We start from the raw sequence: 19,745 nt of genomic DNA, 5'->3' as shown, positions 1-19,745 counted from the left end.
TATTTACTGAGACTATAATCAGTTGCTACACAAACTGAAAGGTGGCAGATGGTGGGTAGGTGGGGATGGGCAGGGAGCAGGATGGGCAGGGAGCGGGACCGTCCCTCTCTCTGCCCGTCCCTCTCTCTGGCCATCCCGTTCCCTGCCTGTCCCGCTCCCTGCCCGTCCCACTCCCTACCCTGCCTGGAAAGGTGGAAGGAGAGCAGCACAACCTCGGACATTTTGTGGGACGGACTGGCAGATACATCAAATAAAAGCAGCAGAATAGCCCAGCAGGTTGGGAACCACTGCGGAGGAGACTAATAAATTTTCAAAAAAGGTGCACTGCCTGAAGTGTGATAGAGATAGGTTCAATTTAGGCATTCAAGCTGGCATTGGATGACAATTTGAATAGAAGCAATGTACAGGGGAATGGCACTAAGTCAAGACACTTGTTTGGAGAGCCAGCGTAGATATGATGGACCAAATTGCCTCTTCATGCATGATAACGATTCTAAGATTCTGTGATATTTGAATTTCGAGTGGCCAACATAAAACAATTAAAGGGCAAAAGTTCAAGTTTAAAGAATTTTACTGTAACAAACAAAATATAGACAACATTGACAAAACATAACTTAATAGGCAGCTAGCTCTCTAAGTCACAGTAAAGATATACCCCCATTAACATTTTAACATGACTGTAAACCACAAGACAGAGTTATTTTGTGGAGGCAGTTTTTCCAGAACTAGTCCAACAAACCAGCTTCCAATGGGTTTGCTTCTTCATCTGTTGTCAAGTCATAATGTCACATGACTGTCAAGAGGCATTTCTTTTAATTTCCACAGAAGTGGAAGAAGACTTGCTACCAGCAATTCTTTAGCCTCCATGGCCATGTCATGATGACTGGGTCCATCCAAAGATGGCAGCCCACTCTCAAGGGCTACTGGCCCTATCAGAGAGATAGCAGGTCAGCTGCCTCAGCAGCACAACTGGGAGTAGAGCTGGGACAGTACCTCAAGGAAAAAGATATAACAATATGTGCACCCTCAACCAGGTAAGTTTGTTCTGGGGGTTGGCAGGGCCGGTTAGGCAGGCCCCTGCAATGGTTGGGTAGGGTTGTAGGGTTCGCCGTGGGAAGGTGGCATCCATTACTTGGGGGCTTGTCATTACAACTGGGTAGGGACCAGATTGTGCAAAATGGAGCATGGCCCACCAAAATGGCCACCTTCTCACATGTAGAAGGACCCCCACCACAGGTAAAATGTCAACAGAGGTAGAAGATTAATTAGTTGGTAACTTTTAAATTGCTCAGTTGAGTTCCAGGTTCATAGGCTTTCTGCCATCGTTCCCACCACTGGCAAAATAGCATGGGCAGGAAATGAGCTCCCGGCCCCCTGCCATGGCATGCCCACCCAGCATCTCTCATTGAAAAATAATTAGTTTGATTGTATACTGTTTGACAGAGAAATTATTGGTTTTGTATTCAGCTGATAAAAGTGAGAATTTGCATATTGTCTTATTGCATCCTCATGAAACCTTAACGCTCTACAACCAGCACATTACTCTTTTGAAGTTCACTAACTCTTATGTATGTCAACTGGCAGCCAATCTGCACCCTTCAAGGTTCCATGAAATGTGAATAAATGAATGACCAGATAATCCACTTTTGATGGGAAAGGTGTTGGCCAGATACCCAGAGAAATTTCTGCTTCTCTGTATGTACTAGGGGATTGCAAAGAGGCACGCGGGGTTTCAGTTCAATATTTTGTCCAAAGATGGCATCTCTACCAGTACAATATTGCACTGAACTGCCAGCCTAGATTATTTCCTCAGGGCTTTTGTTTTCTCGCAGAATTCAAAGCAAAATATGCCTCCAGCATTAAATAGGTGCAAGCTAGGTTGTTAAAAGTAAACACAGTAAAAAGTCTGACAACACCAGGTTTAAGACCAACCGATTTATTTGATGGTACACTCACTAGCTTTCGGGTTAGTCCCTTCATCAGGTGAATGGAGAGTTCTGGCCTCAGACAGAGCATGTAAAGCACAGACAGTTTACTGATTAGAATGCAAATCTTTACACCTAACCTGCTGTTCAAGTCTTAAAGTGGCCGACAATGTGAGTGGAAGGAGCACTGATCACAGGTTAAAGAGATGTGTATTGTCTCCAGACAGTACAGTAAGTGAGGTTTTGCAAACCCAGGCAAGTCATGGGGGTTACAGATAGTGCGACATGAACCCAAGATCCTTGTTGAGACCGTCCTCATGTGTGCGGAACTTGGCTATCAGTCACTAGTGAGTGTACTATCAAATAAATCGGTTGGACTTAAACCTGGTGTTGTCAGACTTTTTACTGTGTTTACCCCAGTCCAAAGCCGACACATCCACATCATGTTAAAAGTAAGTCAGAGAAGAGGTAGCAGAGAACAATAGTTTTCTCCCCTTCTCTAATTCTTGTTGAGCTATGGTCATATTTACTGAATAGCATTGAATGCCTTTCAGTTCCTTTAGCATGCAAATTGACTGTAAACATCCTTGCTCAAGAAGGGAGAAAAAACATCTGATCTAACTTCTGATCTAACATAATTTATTGGCAAACTCTTGGAAGCGGGTGGGGGATGGCGGAATCTTACAGCTGTGCCCACCAGTCAATGCACTGAATATCTGATGCAATTAACCACCACCCATTTCTGGCAATTGGGTGAAAAAATTATTTAAATTCAATTTGCATGTAATTCTAATGGAATTTGCGAGTCTGGCATGCTATCATCTGAGCTCACTTGCCTCGGTGGCCTCGCTGGGAGAGGCTCTCTCTGGTGAGATTCACAGCTGGTCCTCAGAATTGTGGACCAGTTGTGATGGCCTCGCAGGAGATCCAGAGGCCATTGAGGTCTCCTCAGGATGTCGAGGATAAGGAGGGTGTCCCTTGGGCAGTGCCAGCCTGGGGGCAGGCCAATTGGGTAGGGAGGGAGGTGGCTGCCACTCTGCAAGCAATTGATGGGGAGGAAGAGGTGGGCGATCAGTCTAGATGGCAGGGGGTGATATTTCCAGGCTGGGTGGTGTTTGCAATCAGCTCTGGGGCTCTGCGACAGCTGGAGGTGCGGGTGGGAGGGAGGAGGCGCTGGGTTAAGGCTGGGCTGGCTGCAGCAACAGAGGCCCGACAGGTCTCTCTCTCTCTCTCGCGCTCTCTCTCTCTCTCTCTCTGCTGCTACAGCAGGCTTGTTGGTGATTTAAGCTTCGCCCCTTCCTCTACTGGAATGGTTTAGCCCATTTTTTCTTGCTCTAAGTGGATAAGATACTGGATCTGAACTCGCCCAAAAAACAGGTCACAAAATCTCCTGTTTTCATGCCCATCCTGGACTTGGAATTTTTTTAGTAAGATCAATGAATCCATGATGCAAGATAATATTTATTGGCATTTAGAAAGGCATGGCTCAATCAGTACAGGCAGCATGAGTTCGTGAAATGTGAGTCCTATGTGACAAGCTTAACAGTTCTTGTTAGTCACAATTAACTAAATGAAAGGAATATAACTATGAATGGAATTTCAGAAAAGGAACTAAGTGGCTTATTGGAAAAGTTTAGAAACTTAGCCATGTGGTAAAGGAAACATTGTTAAAGCGTAGATAGAAATACAGATCGACAGAGACTGAAAAAAGTGGAAAATGAGTGTTGCTGGGATTAAAGAAGTTTTGGAAATTCTGTGCTTAAGAGTTGGTGCAAGATCCACTTGTTTTTGGTGCATGGAGATGGTTTGGTTTTGAATAAAGGGAGCACCATCACAGCTTTCTGGTGACACAAAAGTAGGAGTTGCAGTAATTACTGGGATGAACTAATTGCTTCTCGGCCTTTTGGCTAAGATCAGGTGTAGTATCAACATGCTGTGCTTGGTTGAAGTCATTAGGTTACGTTTCAGCTTCATTTGAAGCAATTTTTAAAAGCGGCATCTCGGCCTTTTGGCTATGATGCAAATGAGATCAAGCCTTGGAGGAGGAGCTATGCCTACTCCAATCAGCTTAGATCATGTTGACTAAGCCCAAGACAGGCGGTGAGAGCCCTGTCTTGTCAGCTTGGATCGGGAATGTCTCAACTTCTTGGGTCTCTGAATTGGACTTGATTGGATTGAATTGGAATAAAAACAAAAATGAAAAAAAACTACTGGGATGAAATAAAAGACATAAAGATTTGAGTGGAATGGGTAGGTAGGTGGCAGAAAAATATGTATTGGATGTGATCATGCACTGCCCATCCCTAAATACTATTAAATGAATGGCTTGCTTGGCCATTTTGGATGGCAGGTAAAAATTAACCAACAGTGTTGTGGATCTGGAGCCACATATAGATCAAATTGGGTGGAGGTAGCGGTCTTCCTTTCTTGAAGGACATCAGTGAACCAGATGGGATTTTACTGCAGTTTAGTAGCTGCATGGTAACTTTTATTCAGGTTAATCTTTTCATGCAGATGCATTTGTTACAAATTAATTCCAAAAATGTGCAGGTTAGGTTGATTGGCTATGCTAAATTGCCCCTTAATGTCGGGGGATTAAAAGGGTAAATATGTGGGGTTAAGGGGTTAGGGCCTGGGTGGGATTGTGTTCGGTGCAGACTCAATGGGCCAAATGGCCTCTTCCTGCACTGTAGGGATTCTATGATTCTATGGATTCTATGATTTTCAAATTTAAAATTCCTCAACTGCCATGGTTGAATTTGAAGCCAAGTCTCTGAATTATTAGTCCAGGACTCTGGTTTAGCAGCTCACTAACATAATAGCTATGCTACTGTGACCAACTGTAGATAAATGTGAGGTAATACCTTCTGGAAAGAAAAACAAATCATAAGATTAGTCACTGAAAGATGTGGAAAAATAGAAAGACTTAGGAATTCAAATGCTTAATTGTTGAACTGCCAGTGCAACTTAGACCATAATTAGATACTGCATTAAACTTTGGGCGTTTCATTATAGAATGAACATCAATGGCATGCAGTGCAGTTTGACCAGGATGGTATCAGGATGGAAAGCAATAGTTGCGAGGAGATTTGAAATACTGGAAGTATTTTTATGAGAACCGAGAAGACTTGATAGATATTTAGTGGAATTCTGAATGTGTTTGATAGGGTGATTAGTGAAAGACTGTTTCGTATGTTTAGGGAGTCCCTGCTATGGTTTCATCCATTTAAACCCAATATAGAGATCAGGGAAAGTGCTTAACAGAAATGTATTTGTTGATAAATTTGATGCTTTGACTTGCCAAAATTTGCTGCTGTATACTGTTGGTACATTTACTATTGTCTGCAGTGTTGTGCTATTTTCTTTTGGTTAGTTGACAATTTTTTTTTATATAAGCTAGGATAGGGGCTCATAAGATCTTCACTCAGAAATGTTCAAGAACCACTGCTCCAGTTGTGTATCCCAAACGACACAACCTGGAGGTTCATCTTGTTAGGCATCATTTTTCCACTAGATGGCATAGCTACCTAACCTTCCTCTCACAAGGAAATTTATTTGACAGCAATCTTTCTATATATAAAAAATCAGAAATGGGAGGAAACAGTGCCAGTGAGACTTAAATAGAAACCTTTCAGTTTTGGTGCATTTTCCCCCTTTCCATTTTTTCCATGTTCTTTTTTGTACTACTGTGTGCATTCTGCCCAGCAAAACTTTCTGATTCACCCCTGCCTGTCAAGGACACACTGTCATCTCGGTTTAGGATACACCTCTGGTGAATAAAGCTCAGGCTGGGGCCTCAGCAACATACTATCTCACAAGGTGTCCCGCAGCAAATTGGCAACACTGCAACAGCGCCTTCCAAATCTGCAACTGCAAGTTTCCCTCCCACAATCCTGCCCTCACTGCTGCAGTGCACATATTTATAGACTGAGCTTATAGGATGGAGCTGGGGGTGAGAGTGGGGGAGAATCAGAGGTGGGGGATGGAGGAGGGGGCAGTATTAATGGTGTCAGTTATAGCATCAATTTAATATGAGTCATCCTTTCTGATAGAGTTCTATACATTTCCCCTCCGCTCAGTTCGCTATGGCTGAAAGGTCTTAGACATCGTCTTTTTCCCATAGCGCCTCTGTGGCAGCTGCCACAATCTTTAGTGCCCCCAGCACACAGTCTTTTTTCCTCAGTTTAATAGAGTACCAACCTTCCCATTATTACCAAAGGAAATTGTGGGCTAATGTGTTACTTTGCAGTGTACGTTCTGGTCTGTCCCTTCAAGGTCAAGTGGTCTATTGTTATGAATATGCACCACAGGAGGTAAATTACTGTTAGAAAATCCTGATATGAATTAGAAGTAATGGGGAGCCTTTTTTCTCTACTTTAATGGTGCTTTATTCAAATTATGTAATTTGAACGTAAGAAAATACAAAATAGGAACAAGCTGTATTGTCTCTCAAAGACTGCTCTGCCATTCATAGCTGATCTTGTTTCCCTTGACTCCACTTATTCTCTCATCCCTAATTCACTTAGTGTCTAATAAAAGAGTGAAGGTTTGGTTTGGAAACGTATTTATTTATACATTTATTATATAATGGATCTTCTGCAGCATTCCTAATGTGCGTTGAAATTAGAGTTTTTTTTGATATTTATTATGTCTGCAACTTCAATATTATACTGGTTCACCCACTCAGACACCAAAGTGGTATTTTCATAGATATATTTGTGATACTATTTACCTAATCCTTTATAATATTTTCTCCAGATGCTGTAAGTATTTGTGTGTCTCCTTCCTTACAAACCCATTCCCAATCATTTAAATTGTAAAATAATCTTTTGTTTTGTTCTCTTGCTGAATTTGCAGTTTTTACGTAAGATGCAAGGACTTTTAAAATTTCTTCTCTTTTCTCTCATTATTTAGCATAGTGTTTGCAATTCTAGTTGATGGTATTATTGAAGTAGTTCTGACAGGGAGGTAATGTTTAATGCCAAGAAGTCAATTGAACTTTGACAGTTGCCACAAATTCTGAGATGAACTATTATTGACGATTGTATATAGTTCAACAACGAAGTGTCTGGCACCTACATGTAAGCTGACATGTATTGATAGATTATGAAGTTAATGAAGGAAAGCTTGGCTTTAGAAGGGTACAAATTCACTGGAATTATACCAGGGTTTAAAGGGTTAAATTATGAAGACAGGTTGTATTTCCTTGAATTTAGAAGATTGAGAGGTGATGTACGTGACGTGTTTAAAATGGTGAAGCAGTTTGAGTAGGTCAGTACTATAAACTGTTACTTCTCGTGGAGAATGCAAAAAAAGATGGCAAATTTCTTAAATCAGAATCAAGGTATTTCACGGTTAAATCGGGAAATTATGTTTCATGCAAAGTAAATTAAAATCTAACAATTGGCCCCACAAATGATTATAGGGACAAAGGGGAATAGGAAAACTTGACGAAGAGAAGACTATTTAACCTGTTCCACCATTTAATGAAGTCATGATTAATCTGTGACCTAATACCATATACCTATCCTTGGTCCGCATAATTCTTCCAGTCCAGGAGCCAATGTTTTTCCCTTACCAATGCCACTTAAAGAGATTAATCTGGCTATTTGTTTATTTGCTGTTCATGGGACTTTGCTGAGGGGAACTTGGCAAGCCCAGGCAAGTCATGGGGATTACAAATAGTGTGACATGAACTCAAGATCCCAATTGAGGTTGTCCTCATGTGTGCGGAACTTGGCTATCAGTTTCTGCTCAGCGAGTCTGCGTTGTTGCGTATCATGAAGACCATTTTGGAGAACGTTTACCTGAAGATCAAAGGCAAGACTGTTCCCTCCCTGTTGGCGAAAGCTTCAGCGATCACGGACATTCGGTCTCTGATCTTCGGGTGAATTTTCTCCAAGAAGGCAGCCTTCACAACATATGACAGTGCAGAGTTGTTGAGCACAAACTGATAGCCAAGTTCCGCACACGTGAGAACAGCCTCAATCGGGATCTTGGGTTCATGTCACACTATCTGTAACCCTGGGCTTGCAACATCTCATGTACTGTCCTGTCTGCAGTCAATACATATCGCTTTAACCTATGCTTAATGCTATCTCCACTCATATTGTCTGCACCTTTAAGACTTACTAGGTGTAAAGACTCGCATTCTAATCAGTATTCTGTAAACTGTGTGTGCCTTTATATGCCCTGTTTGTGATCAGAACTCCCCATTCACCTAAAGAAAGAGTAGCGCTCTGAAAGCTAATGGTGTTTACTACCAAATAAACCTGTTGGACTTTAACCTAGTGTTGTGAGATTTCTTATTTGCATAATGGCAGTGATTCCAATTCAAGATATGGTAATTAGTTGCAACATCCCTTCAGACTTCTTGGAGATATAAAAGAATGTTGATTAATTTGTCTTTCCCAGATAAATTTGATTGAAGATAAAATTAATTAGTTAGCGAAGCAAATGTAGCAAGCAGTGAAAGCAAATTTTAAAAATAGTAGAGCTTAGCATGCATAATTGCAGTGGCCAAATATGATTCTGAACTCATTCCTAGTTATTAGTTGCAAGCTCATATTTCCCAGTTTTACTATTTTTATTTATATTTCACTATGATGAATAGTTACAACCAACAATGGATATTCAATTATCTTATAATTTAAGTGTCCAATTAATGTTACCTTCTCCTTCATATATGTGTGTGCCTATATGAAATTGAACCATTTTATTGTTTGTCCTGATATATTGCATATGTCAATGAAAGGACATGATGGCCGGAATTTTACTGGCACACCCGCTAGAGGCTCTTTTGATCATGCTCGAGGCCAATAGAGAATGCCGTTCTGCGAGCTTCACCACTCCCAGATTGGGGCCGATGTACAGTAAAATCAGGGCCGATGCCTCTTTCCCTCCGTCTCTCTCTCTCTCTTTTCCAGCTGTCACTGTTGGTTTTGTGTGTTGGTATTTTTCTCTTCTCGCCTTCTCTTTTTTATCTCTCTCTCCTTTTCCATTCTATCCTTCTTTCCCTGACTCTTTTGGCTTCTCTTTTGTCTGTTTCTGATTCTTTGTCACTTTCTTTTGTCGAGATGGAAGCTACCCTTTGCTGTAATCTGTACTTGGAAGGTGGTTGCAGAAACAGCAGTTCCATTCCCAGCTTCTTCCTCTGTGTCCTCCCATACATCACATAACCCACTCTTTTCACATTCACATGGGCTCCTCCCTTTCTCATCACCTCTTCATTCTTATCACTACTGTAATCCTCTTCCCCCTTTGGGCACCTACTCAGCCACCATCTTGTTCCACTTTCACTCAACTCATCCTTAGCATAGAGACATCAATTCGCCCATCTCTCACTTGCAGTGAAAAAGAGGTCCCCCACCATCAACCTATTTTCCTTTTCCTCTCCGCTCATATGTTCTTTTTCTATCCTGTTTCTCACAAAAAAGCCTTTTCGCTTTCAAAATTCAACTTAATTTACACAAAACATTTGAGCATGAATAGACCAGTGATGCAACCTGGAACCTTCTTGGTCTGCACAGTTCAGGTGCAATCAGCTGTGAGAGCAGGAAAAGCAAAATATTCTTGGCGTGTAAAAAGGGCAAAATAAGGAGGGATGAATCATATTGCACAATGACCCAAATACCTGCAAGAAAAATAAGTGATTTCTTAGGATTACAGAATTTAGGCCAGCAACTCCAAAACATCTAGAACATTATACATGCAAACAGTAAGTGTTGTTCCAACTTAGTACTTCAATTTCCTTTCAATCTGTTTTTCAGCTTGGAGATGAGATTGTTCGGATAAATGGCTACTCAATAGTATCTTGCACCCACGAGGAAGTGATAAACCTCATCCGCACTAAAAAGACTGTGTCTCTGAAAGTCAAACGTAAGTGTGTAAATTTCTATAATCTGGCTGATTCAATTACTTCCTGGTACCAAATCAAGTCTTCTGTAATATGTATGATTGCTAATCAAATGTTTAACTATCAGCTCCTGATGATTTTGCAATTATACCTCCACATACAAAGCTGATAAATTTATTCTGCACTATTACGGCAATGCAGGTGCAAACTCCCATAAGACTCTGGAGCGAGAATCTCGTGGCGTGGATAGAGGATTGGTTGTCAAATAGGAAGCAGAGAGTGGGGGTCAATGGGTGCTATTCGGATTGGCAGTTGGTGACTAGTGGGGTGCCCCAGGGGTCGGTGCTGGGGCCTCAGCTATTTACCATTTATATAGATGATCTGGAGGAGGGAACCGAGTGCAGGGTGTCGAAATTTGCTGATGACACCAAGATTGGGGGAAAGGCAAATTGTGCGGAGGGTGTGGAGAGTCTGCAGAAGGATCTAGATAGGCTGGGCGAATGGGCCAGGAAATGGCAAATGGAATTTAATGTTGGCAAGTGTGAGGTGGTCCACTTTGGTAGGAAGAATGGTAGGAAGGACTATTACTTACGTGGCGAAAAACTGCAGCAGGCGACGGTGCAGAGGGACCTCGGGGTCCTTGTGCATGAGTCGCAAAAACCCAGCTTGCAGGTGCAGCAGGTGGTCAGGAAGGCGAATGGGATGCTGGCCTTCATAGCGAGGGGGATTGAATATAAAAGTAGGGAGGCCTTGCTGCAGCTGTATAGGGCATTGGTGAGGCCGCAGCTGGAGTACTGTGTGCAGTTTTGGGCGCCGCACCTGCGCAAGGATATTATGGCCCTGGAGGGAGTGCAGAGGAGGTTTACTAGGCTGATACCGGAGTTGAGGGGATTGAGCTATGAGGAGAGGCTGAATAAACTAGGCTTGTACTCGTTAGAGTTTAGAAGAATGAGGGGAGATCTCATTGAGACGTATAAGATGATGAATGGGATGGATAGGATAGAGGTGGAGAGACTCTTCCCGCTCAAAAAAGACAGTAGGACTAGGGGGCACAGCCTCAAGATAAAGGGGAGGCAGTTTAGAACGGAGTTGAGGAGGAACTTCTTCACTCAAAGGGTGGTGAATCTCTGGAATTCTCTGCCCGTTGAAGTGGTGGAGGCTGCCTCGCTAAATATTTTTAAGAAGCGGGTTGATGGGTTCTTGATAAGAGAGGGGATTAAGGGTTATGGGGAGAGGGTGGGAAAGTGGAACTGAGCCACAACAGATCAGCCATGATCTTATTGAATGGCGGGGCAGGCTCGAAGGGCTAGATGGCCTACTCCTGCTCCTATTTCTTATGTTCTTATCTCGCTGGTGAGATATCATGGCACAATTGTCCTCAACGCCTCCATTGATGTAATGAGGTTTCTGCCTAGAAAAGTTGGGTACCTAATTTATATAAGTTACAATATCATTAACGAGTTCCATCCCCTCCCCAACATTGGGATTGCCCATCGGTGAGGTTTGCAATGGGTTTTTAAAAATGGAAAATGGGTAAAAGGAACCCACTGGGGTTGCTCAAGTATGTACAACCCCTAGAGGGAGAGGGATATGCTTAGGTGGTAACTATTGCCCTGGCACTGCACCCTGGCACCCTGGCCCATGCCATCCTGGTGCTGCCTTCTGGTGGCCTGGCACTTCCATGGCACCCTGCCACTGAACCCTGCCATTGACTTGGCACTACCCCTGCCCCCCTAGCACTGATAAGGGGCCCATTCTAGGGAGGTCTGGGGGAAAGCCTTCCCACGTCTGTGAGGAGGGGTTCCCTGTATCTATGGTGGTGGGGGGAATGGAGGGCTGTCCATGTGTATGCGGGGGCTTTCCATGTGTGGGGGAGGGCATCCATCTTTTTTTTAATCAGAAATCAGGGTTCCCTTAGAGTACGCAATCTTGGGGTTCCTGATATTGTCAGCCTTTTCCAGCCTCACTCTGCCAATGGAATGGCATGGGCCATGCTTCCAGATTTTATTTCATCTAAGTGCTGCACAATATGGCGAGAAAAGCCAGCTGTGTAGCTGGCAGCATTTCTCACCTGAGAAAAAATTCTGCTGAGTGTTTTTTTTTAAATTTGGTTGGTTATCATTGTTGAGAGATTATGTCAATCTTACTTCTTTCGTAAGATTTTATGTGTATTTGGGGCGATTTCATGAAGAGGTTTTGATTCTTGAATGATTTGACAGTAAATATTTATTAACTATTTGTAACTATACTTGCCTCTACACATGTCTCCATCCAGTACAAGATTGCCCTCTAGATTGGGTCAAGCATGCATTTAAGTCATACTGTATGGTACTGTTTCCAGTCCCACATTAATCCTTTCTATGACATACTCTTGTACTATAAACCCTCCCCCCCACCCCCAAGTCTTTATCCAATATGTTTACAATGCATTCCTGTTTACCCAACATATTTACCTTACTTCTACTACCCTTTCTTCCCCAGCACCACCCCATTTCACCCCATGTCCCCGACCCCTCTACGCAACCAGTTTGTGTTTACACATTCAGGCAGTCCGGAAGTTTTATAATTTTTTCAGATCTTGTCTTCATAACAGTTGGAGGAATGGTAGACTGTCATACTGCGTTAATGTTGATCAATAGGAGATTGTTTTGGATGTTGTTATTCAGGCATTTGGTTGGTTGATCTTAATTCTCTCCTTTCGTTCTTTGGAGTTGAATTTCCTTCTCATCTCTCCATCCGATGTTATCGATGGTCATTGGTTTATCCCATTCTTTGTGAGGAGAATTAACTTGCAACTCATCTATAGTGCTTTTTAAGTTTCTCGTCTATATACCGTTCACTGTGATGCATGTGGAAATCTACATTTCAAGAATGAAATCTCCATTCCCACTTGTTTCACAAATACTTCAGCTAAAAACTTGATTCCTGTTTTATTTTCCAGTTGCTTTTAAAATTTATGAAACTTTTCATTCATCTCAGTAACTGCTCTGAGAAGTTAAGTTGCCTTTGCATCAGAGTTCTCTGGAACTCTATATATGTTTAACAACTTCATCTAGTCATTTGTGTCTTTTCAGAATGTTTCCTTCATCGCTACTGACTGATCCTTACATTCTTTCAGTTCATACATTAGTACTGGAATTTTATTGCCTCATCCGCCTGAGGCTCGTAAGATCCCATCTGAGGCCAGCAGAGAATGCCATTCTGTGGGCCTCACCCACTCCCATTCCAGGCCCAAGTAAAATTCAAGCATAAATCTTCAATCCGTTTTGTAGAATTTTGCTTATCTGCTTTCAAAGTCCAGATTTGCTCTTCCATTTTGCGCACTGCATCCTTTATGTTGTTCAGCCTGGACTAAAGTTCAAGAATTTCATCAGATCTTCTTGTTAATTCTGCTTTAAAGCAACCTTTCTGATGTATCAGCAATTCCTCCTCCTGCTTCAGGCATTCTCCACAATGCCTACTTTTGATTCTTAAAGTTTATCAAGTTTCAATTGAAGATCTATCTTTTTTGCATTTATTTCCACAAGGTTATCATTTAGGTGATTCATGTCAGGTGATGAAGGAGCAGTGCTCCGAAAGCTGGTGATACCAATTAAACCTATTGGACTTTAACCTGGTGTTGTGAGACTTCTTACTGGTGCCCACTCCAGTCCAATGCCGGCATCTCCACATCAAACGTTGGCTGAGGTAGATATCAATGGGGTGAAAGGTTATTGGGGTAGGCAGGAGTGTGAAGTTGTGGTTAAAATTAGATTAGAATGAACATATTGAATGGTGGAGCAAGCGTAAAGGGCCAAGAAGTCTACTCCTGCTCTTAATTTGTATGTTTGTATTTTTTTTTGTATTTCCTTATCTCATCTTATCAACAAGGTTTTAATCTCATCTTTCCAATGTGATAACTGCTTTTTGCATTGATTAGTTTTCTTTCCTTGGTAAAGCATAATTCCTCTACTTTATCCTTCAAACTCAAATTCTGTAATTACTGCTGCCCATTTTTTCTGAGGCTATTCACACTCTTTTATACAAACTTCTACTTTCTCTTCCTATTCTAGGTTCTTGATTTCCATTTCAGTCACTTTATTTTCTATGTTTTTCCTTCTCGTTCCTTGGTCATATGCTCCAGAGTTACACTTTCTGATCTTGCTTCCAACTTTTCTTAATCCACCTGCAATTTGGAACGCTACTATTTTGCCTTCAGTCATAGTCAGGTGGTTCAGCACTGCCACCTGCTGCTGCAGTTCATGTAATACTTTGGGATTTTAAAAAAAGATATATTTTTCAAAACTCCGGAATATTTGGCCTTTCTGGCTCCATTGTGTGATTAGCTTGGCAATTTTCTTTTCCTCTTTTGCAGCCTTACTGGGGTTTCTCTATCCCTCTTTTTTAAGCTTTGTACACTCCGCAACTTGAAGGTTGAAGTATTTTTCAAAGGCTTTTGATATTTCGTCAAAGCTGGTTGAGAATTCATCAATACATAGCATTAGGAGTACTTCATCAGCAAGTTCACGAAACAAGTATACTAATGTATTAATTTGAGCTTTTTCTGATGTACTCCAGTTATTTAAACATTTTCTTCTCCAGGATGCCCAATGCTGCATTACATTTGACCCTCACCTGAATCCAAGGTTATCTGGGAACATAGGTTTTTGATCTATGGTTATTTAAAATCAAAAGTGTATGTGGCTTTAAACACTATTCAGAAATCCAAGATGGCACTACTGTACACTTCTTCTTAATGAGGTCCCCTGTGCTTGTTGATTTTTGGTGGGCTCCTGCAGTAATGGCAGTCACAAGTTTTTAAAAGTGGATCCCTGGAGTGACCATTTTTGGTCTTCCCTGCAGTATCTAAATATTTCTAGGGTCATGAAACCATTCATAGAACCAAAGAATCCCTACAGTGCAGAAGGAGGCCATTCAGCCCATCAAGCCTATACCCACAGCAATCCTACCCAGGCCCTATCGTTGTAACCCCATGTATTTATCCTAATCCCCCGACCTGACCTGCACATCTTTGGAGTGTGGATGGAAAACTGAGCACCCAGAGAAAATCCACGCAGACACGGGAACAATGTGCAAATTCCACACACAGATAGTCACTCAAGGCCAGAATTGAATCCGGGTCTATGCGCTGTGAGGTAGCGATGCTGCCCACTGTGTCATCATGCATTGATTGCTGGCTTTTGCCGGAGCTATTAGCTACCGATTATTTTTTCAATCGGAGGGAGCTCGGCTGCCGCGTGTTCAGATTTCAACTCTGGCTGTTGGTGGTGCATATTAAAACAGTAAGCCTGACAGCTGCTGGCTTAAAGACATTTATAAGCATGATCTGGCCAAGAACATCAGCTATTTTAGATCACCCTGTAAGTTTTCTGACTCTGCACTCTTAGAGCATTGATAGAGTCTTCTGCTACAGTGTGGAGTTTGATTTTTGCCTTCTGCTTCTAATCCTACTTTGGAGCTTTTTTCCTGTGATTTCCTTCTGCGCCATAATTTATGGTGCTTTTCATCAGCTCGGAATGCTGCTGTTATAATTTTCAAGGTTTTAAATTTCTTCCAAGACTTCTCTGACGTTATGAGTCACTCTGATAGTTGTTGCAGTATTTTACGAAATCCAACCAGCATGCTATTAGGTCACTATCACTGTTGAATAGCCCTAAGTTAACTGCTGTTATCATATGTTATCCAGTAGGGGCAAATGTAAATTTCACACTGTTCTACCCATTCTATCTTGTGTATTTTCTCACTAAATGCTCCCCCTGCTAGATTTTGATCTGAGTTAACAATTTCTAATTTATTGGCTTAAAGCTGCTGTAAATTTTTAAACCACAAAGATGGGCCACAGCTTCCTGGATCCCCAGCAGAGGATTTGGGGGGTGTATCCCAAAGATGTTCTGGGGAATCCCTCTTGGAAGTTCACACAGAAGGGTATCTAGCATATCATCCAGAATAGCTAACGTCCCCTGCACAATTGCATTGGGCTGTGAACCAACTGACAAAGTGATTTAAATCACTAACTGTGGATGGTTCTGTCAGTTTTACACTCATAGCAACTGTGAAAGAGTTAGAAAGAGGAAAAACACTTCTAACTTCAGTGTAACTATTATAAAGACCCAGACCCAAGTCCTGCATAAGACACCACCCCACCCGTGCCCTCCCCTGGGGAAACCGCACCCTCGTTCCCTCCCTCCCAACCAAGCACCGAAGCTGAACCAAAGCCCTTCCCCCTTGATCTGATCGGGCTTAACCTTAAACCTCGTGATCTTTGCCCTCCCATTCCATCCCAACCCAAATTCCACCCCACCCAAATACCAATACCCGACTCAGCCTGACCAAACCAGACAAATCAGACCCTGACCTGACACCACCCACCCCCCATCTACTCTTCATCACCACCCTGCAGATGTCTGAAACTACCCCCACATCCCCTTCACTCATCTTCGAAATGTACCTTCTCCTTTTCAGTAGTTCCTTTAAACTCAACTGCTTTATAGCAACTAGATCATCCTCGTTTGTCATTTCCTTTCACACTTTGTTGCTGGAACCCCTGAACTGCTTCAGTCTCACGCTGCGTCAGTTAGGGAGGTTGGGTGAGACAGGCACTTTAGATTTCAAGCGAACATAAGTTGTTACATAATTACAATGCATTACTGATTGCCACCCTGAGGAATTTCTGGGTCTGTGTATGCATCAGTAGGTCTCATGAAGAGGCACTGAGTCTTGTAGAGTTGAGCAGTAAGTGCCTATTAACTACTTGTAGCTATATACATATATACAAATTAAGTCTAAGTCAGGAGCTGCTATTATGCTTGTCCCTAAACTGTCCTCGAGAATATGATCATGTGCTCCTTTACATCACACTGTGGATGGTCCTGTTCCATGCCCCATGTTAAGTCTTTCTATGAAGTGGAGATACCGCATTGGACTAGGGTAAACACAGTAAGAAGGGTCACAACACCAGGTTAAAGTCCCAACAGGTTTATTTGGTAGCAAAAGCCACCAGCTTTCGGAGCACTTGCTGCCCCTTCGTCTTCGTCAGGTGAGTGCGAGTTCCATTCACAAACAGGGCATATAAAGACTCAACTCAATTTACAAAATAATGATTAGAATGTGAGTCTTTACAGGTAATCAAGTCTTAAAGGTACAGATAATGTGAGTGGAGAAAGCATTAAGCACAGATTAAAGAGATGTGTATTGTCTCCAGACAGGACAGTTAGTGAGACCAGGCAAGTCATGTGACATGAACCCAAGGTTCCCCCCCACCCCACCACCTTGCAGAGTGAAGCCCCTTACTATACTCCTTATACACCTATGACTGTATGGCCAAATTCTCCTCCAACTCAATTTTCAAGTTTGGCGATGACACCACTGTAGTGGGTTGGATCTCAAACAATGATGAAACAGAGTACAGGAAAGAGATGGAGAATCTGGTGAACTGGTGCAACAATGATGCAATAATCTCTCCCTCAATGCCAACAAACAAAGGAGATAGTCATCGACTTCAGGAAGCGTAGTGGAAAATATATACTAACCTACATCAATGAGTCAGTAGAAATAGTTGCAAGCTTCAAATTTTTAGATGTCCAGATCACCAACAAACTGTTCTGGCCTCTCCATGCCAGCGCTGTAGTTAAGAAATCCCACCCATGCCTCTACTTTCTCAAGAGACTAAGGAAATTTGGCATGTCTGCTATAGCTCTCACCAACTTTTACAGATGCACCATAGAAAGCATTCTTTCTGGTTGTACCACAAGCTTGATATGGCTCCTGCTCTGTCCAAGACCGCAAGAACCTACAAAGGGTCGTGAATGAAGCCCAGTCCATCACTAAAGCCAGCCTCCCACCCATTGACATTGTTTAGGCTTCCCGCTGCCTCGGAAAAGCAACCAGCATAATCAAGGACTTCACGTACCCCTGACATACTGTCTTCCACCTTCTTCTGTTGGGAAAAAGGTACAAAAGTCTGAGGTCACATACCAACCAACTCAAGAATAGCTTCTTTCTTGCTGCCATCAGACATTTGAATGAACCTACCACGCATTAAATTGATCTTTCTCTGCACCCTAGCTATGACTGTAACATTGCATTCTGCACTATCTCCTTTCCTTCACGGTACGCTTTGTCAGCATAGCATGCAAGAAACAATACTTTTCACTGCATATTAATACATGTGACAACAATAAATCAAATGAAATCAAGTCATTACAGCAACTGGTGTCCACACCATCCAGCTTGAATGATGAGGCATTTGTCTCTTGTCCTCACTTCTTGCCTCATGGCCTCCTGTCCCCATCAGCCCCCCCTTTACAGCACTTAAGGAATGCATTTGGATGTGCTGAAAGTGGTGAAACCTATTGGTTTCCTTCAGTAAGAGATGTGAACCTTTGGGGGAGGTTGTGCTGCTCTGAGTGATACTGGCAGTGGTTCTAATCTGAGTTTCTATCGCATTCTTTGGTGAGACTAGTCTGGGAGTGTTACTGTCATCCAGTGGGATAAGGATGAGACATGAGGGAGCAACTGAAATGTAGGGACAGCAAGCATCATCCCTTATGGAGCTTCCCATGTGTGTCTCGGTGATGAGGCTATTTATGTAATATTAGTCACCTGGCAGCACTTTGTTCAGCTGCTGCTGGGCGCCTGACACTTGTGTGCACTCATCTTTCCAATTCCCCTCTCTCATCTGGTGTGGGACTGTGACTGGAGTTCCATGAGGTGTGCCCGGGGAACAGCGCTCATGTGAGGTTTGAAGAGAGAGAGGTCCTGGGTCAGTGACACTTGTGTGCGAGGGACAGGACTTGCCTGAGTTGGGGGTTTCTGCATGAGGACAGGACTATGCCAGACTGAAAGAAGTTAACAGGTACAAATATACAGGAGTCCAGATGTCCTCAGAGCATGGTTCCCAAGGAACCAGAAGGTCAGATCTGTGTTCAGACACAGAGGAATCAACAGTCTTGACATATAGGTGCCTGAATCTGATACGGATTGAGTTAGCTGTAACACTCCAAAGAGTCAATTGAAGAGATCAGGCAAGTCCTCCCTGACCCAGGGGAACCCTCCAACTGCCACTACCCTCCCTTGAGATAACCCCCTTCCCTCCAACTCAAACCCCAGTTGCCCCCATTGAGTCATGCATGTCCCCCCAAGCACGACAAAATGTTTAGAAATGACCATTCCCTCCTAGCTCCCCCTTAGATGCCTCGCTTCCTGATCCCTACTTTTCAAGAGTAACTCCAAGCTACACCTGCAGGATAGCTGATAGGGAGGGTGGGTGACTATTATGTGGCCGCTGCATTTGGGTTCAGTCCCATTAATGACATGGAGATGAAAGTATTTGCAGAGTTATCGGGATGCGAATTGCACTGGGTGGGAACCCAATTGGGGATGGTGAGGTGGATTGGCTGAATCCCGAGAGCCTTCACACCCTTCAGGAATGTGGATTTCCAGCTGGCATCCCATCTGAAGAGTTGGAGAATTAGGTCCTGAATATTCTATTAGTTCGAATATGTCTGTTTAAGTGCTTAAGAAGTCATTACTGGTGATCATTCAGGGACTGTTCATCATGTTTTTGTTTCTTTCAGATGTTGGAATGATTCCTGTGAAAAGGTGAGAAAGTGCCTTTCTTTTTTTAAAACCACTAAGTCAAAAATGTTTGAGTGTCTGTTGACAGAATATTGATAAATGTATTTGCATTGATTAACTGCACAGAATGGGCCATACACAATTTCAGCTTAACTAGACTAAATGCAACTTCTTAGAAAATGTGAAGAATATGCTTACTGGTACACAAGCAACATATAAAACCAGCTCACTCTATTTTCTCTGTTAGACCTGGTTTACTGGATTAGAATATGCTGGTCACAGTGTCATTTGATAATGTGATGGGACCTTGTCTGTCAGCAGGTGTTGTTGCCAATTTGCACTTGTAAAATTTAATCTTTCTTTCACAGTTGATCTTCAAGGTATTTTTG

At 42.6% G+C, this 19,745-nt stretch overlaps 1 protein-coding gene and 1 non-coding gene across 4 annotated transcripts in view; both read left to right on the top strand.

The window, feature by feature from the left end:
• The window catches only part of ush1c (Usher syndrome 1C), a 226,814-nt gene that overhangs the window by 48,182 nt on the left and 158,887 nt on the right, over positions 1-19,745 (top strand). For all 3 annotated transcript variants that reach the window (XM_080190278.1, XM_080190280.1, XM_080190279.1), the window contains exons 5-6: positions 9,695-9,803; positions 19,356-19,380. In XM_080190278.1, the coding sequence (XP_080046404.1) occupies positions 9,695-9,803; positions 19,356-19,380 (134 nt within the window). The remainder of the gene's footprint in view (positions 1-9,694; positions 9,804-19,355; positions 19,381-19,745) is intronic.
• On the top strand, positions 3,813-4,002 carry LOC145344607 (U2 spliceosomal RNA). The gene has a single exon (XR_013886908.1). It is a non-coding gene; the product is annotated as a U2 spliceosomal RNA (small nuclear RNA).

The sequence above is a fragment of the Carcharhinus amblyrhynchos genome, chromosome 6 (genome assembly GCF_965287045.1).
Source record: "Carcharhinus amblyrhynchos chromosome 6, sCarAmb.v2.hapA, whole genome shotgun sequence".
In the NCBI taxonomy this organism is placed as follows: domain Eukaryota; kingdom Metazoa; phylum Chordata; class Chondrichthyes; order Carcharhiniformes; family Carcharhinidae; genus Carcharhinus; species Carcharhinus amblyrhynchos.
This window is presented reverse-complemented; position numbering and strand designations above follow the sequence as displayed.